This window comes from Pagrus major, chromosome 22, assembly GCF_040436345.1.
Source record: "Pagrus major chromosome 22, Pma_NU_1.0".
In the NCBI taxonomy this organism is placed as follows: domain Eukaryota; kingdom Metazoa; phylum Chordata; class Actinopteri; order Spariformes; family Sparidae; genus Pagrus; species Pagrus major.
The window spans coordinates 8,493,634-8,507,473 of NC_133236.1; the positions used below are offsets into that span (position 1 = coordinate 8,493,634).

General features: G+C 38.0%; 1 protein-coding gene across 1 annotated transcript in view; it reads left to right on the top strand.

The window, feature by feature from the left end:
• Positions 1-13,840, top strand: part of col12a1b (collagen, type XII, alpha 1b) — a 154,877-nt gene that overhangs the window by 48,393 nt on the left and 92,644 nt on the right. The window contains exons 21-25 of the mRNA XM_073492726.1: positions 1,058-1,197; positions 7,387-7,516; positions 9,185-9,330; positions 12,003-12,132; positions 12,727-12,863. Of these exons, the coding sequence (XP_073348827.1) occupies positions 1,058-1,197; positions 7,387-7,516; positions 9,185-9,330; positions 12,003-12,132; positions 12,727-12,863 (683 nt within the window). The remainder of the gene's footprint in view (positions 1-1,057; positions 1,198-7,386; positions 7,517-9,184; positions 9,331-12,002; positions 12,133-12,726; positions 12,864-13,840) is intronic.

Below are 13,840 nucleotides of genomic sequence, written 5' to 3' on the forward strand. Positions count from 1 at the left end.
GTACCCACACATTGCTATCATATTAGTAGTTCTTTAATTCTGCATTAACCTGACAACGTTTAGACCACAACATTTTTCCTTCCCAAACTGAAAAAATGTTGCAGCCTCATCTGAAGTAATTGTTTTTCTGATGGTTGCACTATAAACAACAAAAAAGAGAAAGCTTCTTCAATATCATAAGACCTGATTAATTAAATCAGTAAATGTGAGGATGAATTGTTTCTGATTTTACTTTTTTACTCTGCATTCTTCATAACTTCATTGCTCAAACGGAGCTATGCACTGCAGCTTGCGGCTATAATTCCGCTGGCTCAGATTTACACCTCGTAGTAGTTACTGGTGGTGGAGGTCAGGACGTTCTGCTTTTCCGGAATTTACAAAGCCACAGTGTTTAAGACCGACAACCATGTATTTGTCAAATTTTACTGCAGGCTTTCATTTGGTTTTACAGGCGCTTGAGGGCGAGAAAGTCTCTCTGCTTATGAAGGACGACATAAACCTTTAGTCCAAGTAAAGAAGTGGATATCAGCAGAATTATACTTCCTTGGTACAGCTGCTTTTGCCCTGTTTGAATGATGAAACTAATAATTGCTGACTAGAAGAAAGTACAAATTATGCAGTCCATATAATCCCCAGATGAGAACAAAGTCTTCTCTTTTTCACAAATCAAATCTACTCTTAAAAATAAAAAAAATAGATCAAATCCAAAAAATGCAGATGGATAAATGTGACTCAATTCTGCCTGACAATGTCGATTACTTCAGACCATCAAAAGATGTTGTGACACAGATCCAAGCATCTGATGGAAACTTTCATATTGGAAGTGCTTTTTGTCTGTAAATCAGTTTTAAGAGGAAATACAAGAAAGATTTACGGTACCGAAAAGAAGAAAAACAGAGAAAACCTTCTTCAGAAGAGCTGAAATGTACAGCGGGCCAACAGCTTCACTGTCAGAGGAGTGAACACAACGAGGGCAGATTTGTGGTGGCAGAGTTCAGGTGTGAAATACTTGACGTGTCGGATCATATTCCAGCTCTTGTTCGCTACTTTTCAGGAGGAGAACTGGAGGCAGCCACCGACCTCGTGACCTCTGAGGTCACCCACCACTCCTTCCGTGCCACCTGGACGGCACCCGCCAGCCCTGTTGACAAGTACCGTGTAACGTATGTGCAAGTCGCTGGAGGACCCACTCAGGAGGTGAGATAAAGCTTTCCCCCAATCCTGTTACCCTCCATTTGTCTCTGTTAGTGCTGAAGTGTTGTATAACAAGGTCTCTATATACTATTCACAAAAACAGACATTATATTAATGGTTTAATAAATAATTAGTCATAAATAGACTGCTTTTCATATTGAATTCAGGATTCTCAGTCAGAAGTCAGCCTGAGTACTCATCCTGTCATGCCTGTATCAGTGTGAATGTACAGGAGACTGCCTTTATCTGTGACAACAGCTGGCTCACTTCACCTGTCACTGACTAGCTAATTTGCTATAATAAACAAGAAAAGACAGCTTTTAATTTAAGCTTTGATGAGTCAGAAGCATTAATAGTCTCAGTGGATGAGAGAGGAGATGAGAGGATGTATACCTGGTCCAGGAAATGTAAAGCTAACAGGCTAACATCAGTGTTAATTTCTCCAACAGGCCAACATCCTTGTTTGCTTCTCCCCAACAGGCTAACAACAGTGTTAGCTTCTCTGAGAGTCTAACAACTGCGTTAGCTTCTCTGAGAGTCTAACAACAGTGTAAGCTTCTCTGAGAGTCTAATAACTGCATTAGCTTCTCTGAGAGTCTAACAACAGCGTTAGCTTCTCTGAGAGTCTAACAACTGCGTTAGCTTCTCTGAGAGTCTAACAACAGTGTAAGCTTCTCTGAGAGTCTAATAACTGCATTAGCTTCTCTGAGAGTCTAACAACAGCGTTAGCTTCTCTGAGAGTCTAACAACTGCGTTAGCTTCTCTGAGAGTCTAACAACAGTGTAAGCTTCTCTGAGAGTCTAATAACTGCATTAGCTTCTCTGAGAGTCTAACAACAGCGTTAGCTTCTCTGAGAGTCTAACAACTGCATTAGCTAACCAAATTAACCAAATTTCTATCCTTAGATAAGAAAGGATTTCTTTCCTAAATGCAGTCAGGAAACATGTTTCTCAGATTTCAGACTTTCTATAACGATGCCCTTGGTTCTTTCATTACTGTTTGGGATCTCTTTTACTCTTGTTCCTGGTATAAATGATCAAAAGACTCAGATAATTGGTGTGTTTCTTAGAACTTCATGAGAGTTGGTTCATGAGAGTCCTGGTTCAGAAACTTTATGTCTACCATCTGTAAGTGCTGGATGAGATCCTGGATATCAAATAGCATCCTGTTTGCTTATTAATTCCCTTTGGCTCCCATTAGACCCGACATAAACTGTAACAGATTACTCTTTAGTGTTTATCTCTGAACCGTACCACTCAGGTGAGATTTACTACTTCCTGTGAATTTAGATAATGACAGGTTGTCAGTCACACAAAAACAGAATACTTGACACTTAAATCCCCCCTGTTGTTTAATATTCTGGTATGTGTTGGACTATGAGGCAAACCTCACAAAACAGGTTAAAAACCAGCCCTTGAAAGTGTTTCCAGGTCTGGGTTTTATTCAGAGCCCCGTGTGCTCGGCCCTCAGGGACTGAAATCTGGATGCCAGTTGCTTCAGTGAACCTGCATTTAGTTTACACTTAACCTCCTGTCAGTCCTATCTTTAAACAGCACTGGGTCTTTTCTATCCTTTGTGCTTTTATTGGCCCTTGTCAGATGGAGCCTACGTGATAATAATCGGGCTCGTCTGAAATCAAGCAGAGTTTCCCCTGGATCCATTTACTTAAACATTATAGACCTCACACTGGGCTGAGTCGCCTTGCTCTATGGCCTCGCTCTCTTTTCTTTCATCTGTTTACATTGGACTGTAGCGCGCGTTCTAGCATAACAACATAAGATGTATGATATTTACATGCCTGGAATGTTGTGCAGGTCTTATCGACAGTAGTTTACAACCAGTGTAACAAGAGAGTGAATTCATAAATTACAAGCAGCCAGTAACAAGGAGGGTCAGGGTTAGGGTTATGGCATGCTGTGTACCTGAAATATTTATGCATAAGGAAGAAACAGAAAAGTGAACAGTAAATTGGCCCCCAAATTGTTGTGGCGATGAGTTTGAGCAGGTGTTTTTATGTCATTTAAGTGTTAGAGTAAAACCCGGAGAATATTAAACAGGCAACTCAAGCGGTTTTGCATGCTTTAGCCAGGTAAATACTACCAGTTTGCACCTCAGAGGTGGGACAAAGTCACAGTTTTGCTAGTTATAAGTAGGAGTTAAGTCTTAGCTATGAAATCCTGCTTTATCTCTGAACTTTAAAATCCTGAACAAGTCAAATTTACTACAGCATTAAATTTTGAAAACAGAGTAAGTTTATTACATTTACAAAACAAAGCTTTTTTAACCTGCCCATCAGGTTTTCCAAGCTGTCTTTCTGTTTTCTGAGTATTTTCTTCTAAATCTAATAATCTCAGGTGTCATCTGTTGTCTGTCCACTGGTCTGCAGGGACATTGTTTATCCCAACCCAGTTGCCAGAATCAATATTGGAATTGTACGTTTCCTCAAACCACAGATATGTTAAAATGTACATGGTTCATAAGTTCAATTTAAACGTTTCATATCATATGGATATGTTGAAACTTCACATTTTTGTATGATTCAGTTTTCAATTATATGTTGTGACAAAGCTGAACTTAAGCTCTGATTAGATTGAGGCACAAAAACAGCTTGTTAGGGTGAGGAAACAATAACGTCATCATCTGGAATGTTGACTGATGTGGTTTAATTAGCAAAGTTATCCACGTTACAACACATTTTTTTCCTATTGACTAAGTTTTGACTATAATTAAGTCCTAAAAACTTTATTTTCCTGAAAACAGGTAATATATGAAAATATTTACCATAATAATAAGAGCACTTGGAGGCCAGCATAATCATGTGCATCCTACTTTAAGCAGTGATAACCACATTTTATTTTGAACCATTACTTATTAAAAACATTTATTGTTGCTTGAGTACAATGTAGCTTGTTTTATAATGAAAACACCCTTTGCAAAAAAAAAAAACGATTGAATGTCATTTTTTTGGGATGCATCATTAAAAGATCATCGTAAGTGGCTGGCAACATGAACTGAAATATTTACTGATCCAAACAACTACCTGCTAATGTTGGAGTGAATTTCCTCACTATGCCAGGACCTGCACATAAATCAGGATGCCAGAAAAGAGAGGAGAAGAGAAAAAAAGAGGAGCTTGCAAGAGCTGTAGACCCAAATAATAATAATGTAATGACTAGCTTGTTTCAGTCAGCTCAGAAAGATGCTACCAGCTAGGCTGAAGATGTGAATGTTAGCCAGGAGGCTAACATTACAGACAAGTAGGTTGCTAGAATCAGCGAAGGAGCCACCACCACCTGTGAGAAAGATAATGGTGGTGGTGGTGGTGGACCTTGCTGTTCCCAGAAGAAATTAAGTTGTTCTGAGAATTTTCTAGAAGCGAGTGTTTGTGTCGTGATTCAACAGGTGGCTCCACTAGAGTCAAGAAAAACTGAACTTGATTTGAGAAAATACTTGTTTTGCATTGGAAACAGCTTGAACTTCATCAATCACAGACACAAATAACTTGATAAAAGAGATTTTTCTCTGCAGACGTCAAAAATGAACATTCCAGCAGCTTGAGAAGCTGCAGCCTCTTTGTGTTTGTTTGTCGTTTCTCCTCTGGGTTTGATTTTCCAGCAGAATAGAACAGGAATGTGACACTGTTTAGCAGCCAAGTTGGACGTTCCACACATGAGGACTTTCCCACCAGCACATGAACACAACACAATAGTTTCAGTTTAACAGACAATTATACAACACCTGGACCACCACCAGTCAGTGACAGATCCTGATGAACTGCTTGCCAGGAGAGATCAGAGAGGCATATTTCATACAGATCTTATATATATATATATATATATATATATATATATATATATATATATATATATATATATATATATATATATATTCTATATTTCAAAGATATCTTTTGATCTGATGTTGATGTTGTTTTTTAATTTAGTTTAGCCAAAATAATGGCTGGAATGGAACGTCGACCATCGGCAAAAGAAAAAGAAACATTTGAGAAAAATTATTACCAACCTAAAAAAAATGTTTTGCTTTAGCACTTGAGCAGGCACCCTGCCTTTGTAAATTATTCAATCATTTTAGGTCTCAATTTTCACCACCTACTCTGCCAGAGTGGGTGGTGAAAAAGGAAAAGTTTCCAGTGCTCCAAAAGGTTTTTGGTGATGTATTTGTTTTTGTCTGATTAGTGATTAGAACATTTTATTCTCAGCCTGCTGTGTTTCGATCATTTTCTTTTACAATCTGCACATAAGTTATTTCAGACTGCACTGATTTTGCTGTGTTGGACGTATGAGTTGACAATATTTTGTCCAAAATGAGATTTTGTGCTTTTTTAAAAGCACAAAAAAAAACTTGGCAGCTTCATTGTCAGCTACTAACCCAAAACACATTTTTTTCTATGAGAGAAGGTACTGTAATAGGTACTTCTGACAACACTCAGACTAAACTATATCTTAGTCTGTACAATAGATTATATCATAAAGATCTTGTCGGTGAAAACAAACATACATTTTTGCGGCATGAAGGTGCCATGTCGAGTTCACTTGTAAACAAACAAAAGCTATATTTACATTTAGTGTTACTCACCTAAACGTATTGGTACACACATGAAGCACATATATCCTGGAGCTCTAACAAAAATGTCAAAATGCATTTCCTTCCTAATAAAACTAAATCTTACATTGTTTACATCCATGTTTATTTGCTAGCAAACTTCTTTTTCTCTGCATTTCTTGGTGCAATGCTGTGTCAAATAGCACACCTGGCCAAGTACACATGTTTTTATATAAAACCCAGACCTGGAAACACTTTCTAGAGTCTTCCTAGTCCAACACATACCAGAATATTAAGCAACAGGAGGGATTTAAGCATCAAGTATTCTGTTTTTGTGTGACTGACAACCTGTCATTATCTAAATGAAGAGTAATCTGTTACTGTTATGTCGAGTCTAATTGGGGTCAAAGGAAATTGATAAGCAAACAAGATGCTATTTGACATCCAGGATCTCATCCAGCACTCACAGATGGTAGACATAAAGTTTCTGAACCAGGAAGCACAATGGTTCTTACGAAACACACCAATTATCTGAGTCTTTTGACCATTTATACCTGGAACAAGAGAGTAAAAGAGATCCCAAACAACAATGGGGGAACCAGGGGCTTTATTACTGAAATCTGAAATCCTATTTTACCTCAGTCTAAGGTGAAATTTTATGACTTTTTGGAAAAACTGTCTCATCATAGGATAGGAATTTAGCTATTAAAGAACCTTCCTAACTGACGACTTGCCTTGGTTAGGAATCCTAAGTTAGAATGTCATAGACCCTGTCCTAAATTAAAATAACTGCCAAAAGAAGAGAAGCCAACACTGATGTTAGCTTACTGTTAAGACTAATATTGATGTCAGCCTGGCAGAGAAGCTAACACGGTTAAAAAATGCTTTTTTTAATAAACAATTAAGAAAACAATTCATTTAAAGAAGCAGACAAAGCACAGATGTTAATTGACCAAACACTAATGGATGTACAAGATCTTCTCTAAATAAGTAAAGTCTAAATGTGTAATTTTGAATATTTTAAATCAAGAACTTTTTGATCTAAGAAGTAAACAAGATTATGAATCAGACCAGACATTTTTTTTCTGTATCAAAGAAAAATTAACATTCATACCCTCCTATAGACCTCTTAGTCCTCCTGTCTGTCTGTGCAGAACGTTTTGGCTTTATTTGGCCAACTGAGTCTTCTCCTTGCACCTCAACACAATGAGAGTTAATTCAGTTCAATTTTCTGTGCTCAAAACATTGAAAAGTGAAAACTCAACAATCTGTAAGTTTACTGTCAGTTGTTTTCATTGGAAATTGTTTTTGTCAAAGCTAAAATATTTAAATACGTATTCACAGCAAAGTCTTTAAATCATATCCTTTCTTTTCTTCTCATCCTGTTGTGTAAAAAAAACTTTGTTACATTGTACATACATACTACATTGTTCAAATAGATAGAAATGAAGAAATGAAGTAGAATGAACTTGATGTTTTTTGTCTGGAGTCTTTGTCTTGATTCGATACACCTCTCAATTAGACTTTATAATGTACAAGAACTATAATTGTTACACTTTTGGATTAAATCTTGACAAATCATAGTAAAATTACAGGCAAGGGTCAACAACCAGTCCTTCATTGTTTCAGCTGCTGGTTGACGGGTCGCTGACGACCGTTGTGCTTGAAGGCCTGACCCCTCTGACGGAGTACATCGTCAATGTTTACTCTGTGGTTGGCGAGGAGAGCAGCGAGCCTTTGAAGGGCACCGAGACCACCTGTAAGTGTGTTTCCTCTTCCTCTTTGTCCTCTTTGTTTCCATTTTCACAAGACACTCGTTGCCCTTTGGGTGGCAGATGTGATTACAGTGGACCTTTAAAGGCAGATAGCATCGCTCTGTGGTGTTTCACTGCTGTGGGAAAGCGTTCTATTTCTTCCATATGGTTTGTGAGATAAACAGCTTGATTTCTCTGCTCATTATCCTGTTTCACACACATCGTTGGAACTTGTTTACTCGCTTCTTTTCCGCTACAAATCTGCTCCAATGTCTCTGTTTATACAACATATATTTAGCATCTGATCTGAGGCGGAAAACTGCTTAACACAAACATTGTCCCATGATGCTGTGAGCTGATGCTCGTCTTTGCTAGGCGAAGTAAGAATCCCTTAGAGCCATTAAGACAACTGTAAAGAGGTGATTTATCAGGGCTGCGGTCTTTTCGTATATCTTAAATAAACTGATATAATTTAACGATGTGTTAAGTGCATAGCTCTAAGTGCTTTTATTTGCTCATCTGTCCTTTAATGTTCGCTTTATTTGTTCTTAAATGTGCGACTGATTTTAACAATGAGCCGTTTCCCGCTGTCATAAAACAATAAGTGATTGTTCTGTCGTCGTCCACTTGGATGGCACCCGCAGCCATTAGATCACCACGGCCTCATTTTTTAAACTAACACTCACTTAGGTCATTATGTCCTTCTGAAAACACTGTCTGCAGTTTGTCAGAGTGACTCAAACATAAAGTGTGTAAAGACTGGAGGCTGGTGGCTGCGGGTTTGGGTGGGGGTGTCCTTTATTGATCTTTCATAGTGCTTAACAGTCAAGAGATAGGGCTTATTGTGCAAACCACACTCTTAAAAGCACAAAATGACACATTTTCTCTGTTAAAACAAATGTTTATTGGTGCTCAACATGGTACATCCTGTTCACAGTAAAAGTGAACTAGACATTATGGTAGCCGGCCTGGGATCGTTCCATTCACATTTACTGTCACCACACTTATGCAAACAAGAATTAGACTAGATTAGATTAACTTTATTGTCTACCTCAGTGGAAATTTTCCTTTGTCTTCTCCCAAAGTACAAAAAAAGTACTAACACTACATATAGTACAATATATCAAACATACAAATATACAACATACAATGGTGCAAATGAGCTGATAGCGACAAATAGGTTGTATAAATATACCAGAGATAGAAGCAGGGTTAATGGGAGAAATCAGATTTCATCTCCTACATCTGACCTTATTTATGAGCTGAAACCAAACAGGGTTTCCTGTTTGGAAGATGCTTAATAAATCAGTAACCACATACGTAACTTTGTATGCTGTCCAATAAAGACAAAAAAACTGAGATTTTCTGAAGTATCACCTTGATGTTGCTCACCTGTTTGTATCATTATCTGTTTTTGGGCCAAAACCAAAAACTCCTCCAAATATTGGATATCAAAAGAGATCATTGCTGACCCACTCATTCAGTCATTTGATTCAAAGAATCCCCAATTGTTGCTCTCAAGTCTGGATACTTCAACTTACATCAGAACATTGAATTTATTACACAAATTAATGAAACAGCAAATATAGAGGATTGTCCAGCCTTGGTGATCTCTGAATACTCGGTACCCTGGTGTTATATTGAGCCTTTCTTGTGTGTTTTTGTCATCTCAGTGCCGCTGTCAGGTGCAAAGAACATGATTGTTTATGATGAGACCTACAGCACAATGATGGTGAAATGGGAGGAGGCGGCTGGTGCCACAGGCTACATGCTCCGGTACAAATCCATCAATGCTACTGAGCCTCAGCTGGAGAGGGAGGTAAAGTTATTCTCCTTTCAAATCCAACTTGTGAGGCTGTGTGTCTAACATGGGAAATGGTTTGAAGTTTACTGACAGACATCTACTTAGACAGCAGTAATTTATTTTTATGTAATTCTAGGGTCCTGTACTCAGTAATAAGCAAGGTAACAGAAAGGATTGTTAGAACTGACTTTGCCTCTTGGGGGCTTAGCCCAGCTAAGATTGGGTTTGTTTTTTTGCATACTTTCCAGTAGCTAACGAAAATGACTAACTTAAACAATACAGTAAACTAATTGCATGTTAGCTGGAGTAGGATTGACCATCTTTTAGCCAAGCTTATGTTTTGTTAGCCTCATGCCCTGTTAGCTGAAGGTGGAATGCTTGTAGTTTAGGTAATAGAAGGCCTCATGGGATTTTTTTGGGAAAACAATATGTATGGTCGTTAATGGTGGAGACAAATAAATTTTTGATGCTGTTTGAACTGTGCCATGAATTTCAAACATGATGTCAATTTAAAAGACAGTTGCATTTTGTTGTAAAGATAGTAAAATGACAATGAAACATTTATAACATTCATTGAACTACATCATCTTGCACAATATACGTCACCACGAGGGCAACACTTTGTGTTAAAAAGTGGTTGGGTTTAAAGCTAATCCTTAGCAATTTTTGAATTAATTGTTAAATTAATTTTTAATTAACTTTTATAAAGTGATGGGGTCAAAACTGGTCATTTCAAAAAGTGGTGGGGACGTCGCCAGTCCCCACTGTCCCCAATGTCCCCAATGTCCCCAGTATAAATGACACCTACATGTCACCAACACCAGCATGACTGTCATCACAAAAAGTCTGCCCATATTGCAAGCTGCAATTATGCCAAAAGTAGAATTAGTCAGATCTGTAAGCTAGCTAATATACAGGACTGGCTCTACAGGGTTTCAGTTAATGGTTTTGGCGAGCATTAAACAAGCTGATATCATGTAAGCAACTGTTGGGTGTGTAGTCGTTCTGATTACGTATTTTGGAAGTCTTATATTTTAGTTTTATGACAAACTGTGACTTCTCGAGTTATTAATAAACAACATTTGTGTACTACGTGGGACTATTCATATAGATTAAAAACATTATTTGTCGCTCGGCATTAACTGCTGTGCATATTTTTTCTGAAAAAAGGTGGTCCATGGTGGTCCACCGATGGTCTTCTGATCGGGGAGGGACTTTTAATGAAAAAATCAGGACATGAGTCCTCCCTGTGAATGATGGGAAACTGAGTCCTTACAGGAAGCGTCCAAAGGATACAGTGAACGTATCTAGAGTAAAGAAAAGAACAAGACAAATATTACCGCTACACCAGCCTGAGACAAAGTCCCCATTACATGTGAGTCCCCATAAGTGAACCTATGTCCCCACAACGTGAACTATACAAGTGCACTAAAAAACAGGCATCCAAACACTTTTAAACATGAGAAACACACAAACTCACCCACATCTTAATGTGTGTGCTCAGCATTTCCACATTGATTTTATAAGAGCAGGCTCCTGCTCATGTCGCCTTACTGCTTCCAGATGGCAATGAGATGAGTGCTTCATAGAACAGGAAGTGGACTTTAACAGCGCGGCTCAGGCCAGGCCTGCAAAAAGCAGAGCCTACAGACACGCTGGGTAATGGGAAGGATTAGCTCACGGTGTGAAGTCATCAGGGTGATATAAACAGAACAGATGCTGAACGCTTCTGTGGTGTTAACCCTCATATGCAATTATACAGCAGAGGAAAATGTAAGGAATGATTTAATGTACAGCAAGGTGGTCTTTACTGGAAAATATGCACCTGAAGTGTGAATCATGACCTCAGAGTTAAGTGGGGCATTGCATTAATAATCAATGTTTACCAATGGAAATACTGATAAAAATGTTCTTTGCCAGTTTAATATGTGTATATATTAAGTATAATATAATATAATATAATGTATATAAGTACAAAAGTTTATGGACACCCCCTGAAAAAACCTTAAACCGTGGGTGTGTATGTGCTGCTATATGTAAATCTTGTGGTTTTAGTCTTTTGACCACATTTTGAAACCTGGCTTCAGGGAGTTGTGACACATTAGAGACACTGATGTTGGGTGATCAGGTCTGGCTCACAGTAAGAGTTCAAGTTCATCCCAACGATGTTGGATGGGGTTGAGGTCAGGGCTCCTCACAGGCCAGTCAAATTGTTGTTCACCTGACGGGAAAACAATTTCTCCATGGGACTTTCTTGGCTTTGTGCACAGGTGTATTGTCATGTTGAAGCAGGAAAGAGAAAAACACAACTGCTTTAAAAAAGGTTAAAAGCAACTTTGTCTAAAATATCAGCGCATTAAGATTTGCCTTCACTGGAACTAAGGGTCCTAAACTAGAAAAAACATCCCAAGACTCAAAAAACTGTAATAAATTAGGCTAAAACATGCAGAAATACTGGAATGGAGCCGGTAACGACTTCACATCTTTAGTATTACTGTGTCATTTTCAGTTTGTGTGGAAGCATTAGAAGTCTGTTAACCAGGTGTTCAGTTAAAACAACACAACAACAAAAACACTTTCTCACAAATCCTGTCTCTTCTGTTGTCCAACCTCAACCTGCATCCCTCTTTCCCACTATCCAAACCCCCATCCCTCTGTCTCTGTCCCCCCCCCCCCCCCCTCTGTAGGAGCGTGTTGGAGGAGATATAACTAACGTCCAGCTGGTGCAGCTCATACCCAACACAGCATACTCCATCTCACTTTATGCCCTGCATGGAGAAGCGGCCAGTGACCCTCTAGATGGGACAGGAGTCACCTGTATGTAATGCTGAGCTGATTCTGTACACAAACAGAAATAATATATTTGAGTTGCTTTCTTATACTTTATACTCAACATTGGCTGTGAGAAGCCTACACATAAAGAGTTTTCCCAAGAACTTAAACTTCCTAACTATCATATCATATAGTGATCTTATTTATGTGTCTCAAATAATGAGATTAATTTTGCACAACAACACAACACATTTCACAAATGTAATTATTTTTTCGAAAAATAGACACCAAGATACCAGGACTTATCTCCTCTTAAATATAACCTTTTGTTAATTAGAAAAGGTTTTAGTAAAGAAAATAACTTTTTACAAAATATAGCTGGGTTTTATTTTTATGTCAGCTTTTATTTTATAAGAGCTGGATCATGTATCCCACATGCTGGAGTTTAGATTTTGGATTGTGGGCTTATAGATAGAAAACAGATGCACTGACAAACTGACCTGCTTTCTGTTTTTCAGCTTCTCTGTAAGTTTTGGCCCCACCATGTCCGTCATCATCATTTAGTTTTGTAAATGCTTTTATGCTTCACTCAGGATGGTTAAAAGTTTTAATAGATGTCTGTTCCCTGTCCTCCCTCAGTGCCCATGCCTCCTGCTGGAGTCCTGAGAATCACTGATGTTACTCACAGCACCATGAAGCTCAACTGGGATGCTGCTCCTGGAGCGGTCCGCAAGTACATAATCACCTACAAACCAGAGGAGGGAGACCTGAAAGAGGTAAAACTGAGGTTCTGTCTTTCTATGTTATCTGACTGATACTGAAATCACTGAATTCCTGATAAAAGTCTGAGAACTGATAATGTAGCCATACATTTTTTTGATTAAGGGAAATTATGAAGAAACTACGGATGTGATAAGTTAAAATAAATCATTTATTTTACAATTCTAACTTGTCATTTTAGCTTTAAAAGCTTTAAAAGTCCATTAGGGGTGAATGTTAAATGATTATTCAATTAATTGATTAGCTGATTGACAGAAAACAAAATGATTCATCTTTTAAGTATGTTTTTAAGTAAGAACACAAAATACTGTCTGGTTCCAGCTTCCTTAATATGAGTATTTGCTGCTTTTGTCTGTTTTATTTAATCATAAACTGAATTTATTTGGGTTTTGTACTGTTTGTCACTGAAAAATGTAAATAATTCATCAGGAGCTCTGAGCACCTGATTGACTTTTTTCGCCATTGTATGACATTTCATACACTAATTTAGAGAAAATAATTGGTACTTGAATTGATATTGAAAACTAGAATGGCACTCAGTAGACAACTTCCCCGGCCAAGGTGCAACAGTTCCTTTTTGAACTCACTCATAGATACCACCAACCTAAATATGCCTACCTAACTACAATTTTTTTCATCAAGATCCATGTATTATTCCCTGAGAGATTGATAAAAATGGCAAAAAAAACACCCTATCTCACAATGATAAAGAAAGTGAAAACAGAAAAAATCCTGGATCTATTCCTTTATCCGAATCCATACCAGTAGTTAAAGGGGTCTATTCTGGGTCAAAAACCCATCCCTCATTTAAGTTTCGTGGAAACCCGTTATAGTAGCCTGTGGCACAGTTATATTTCCCACTATTTGCTTTTAAAGACCAAATGTTTTCTTTCTTTTCTTCTTTGAAAGACATTCTTCAGGTTTTGTTTGCTTTGGAGTTTGTGAATCTCAAGCAGCCTCCTTCTTTGTCCTT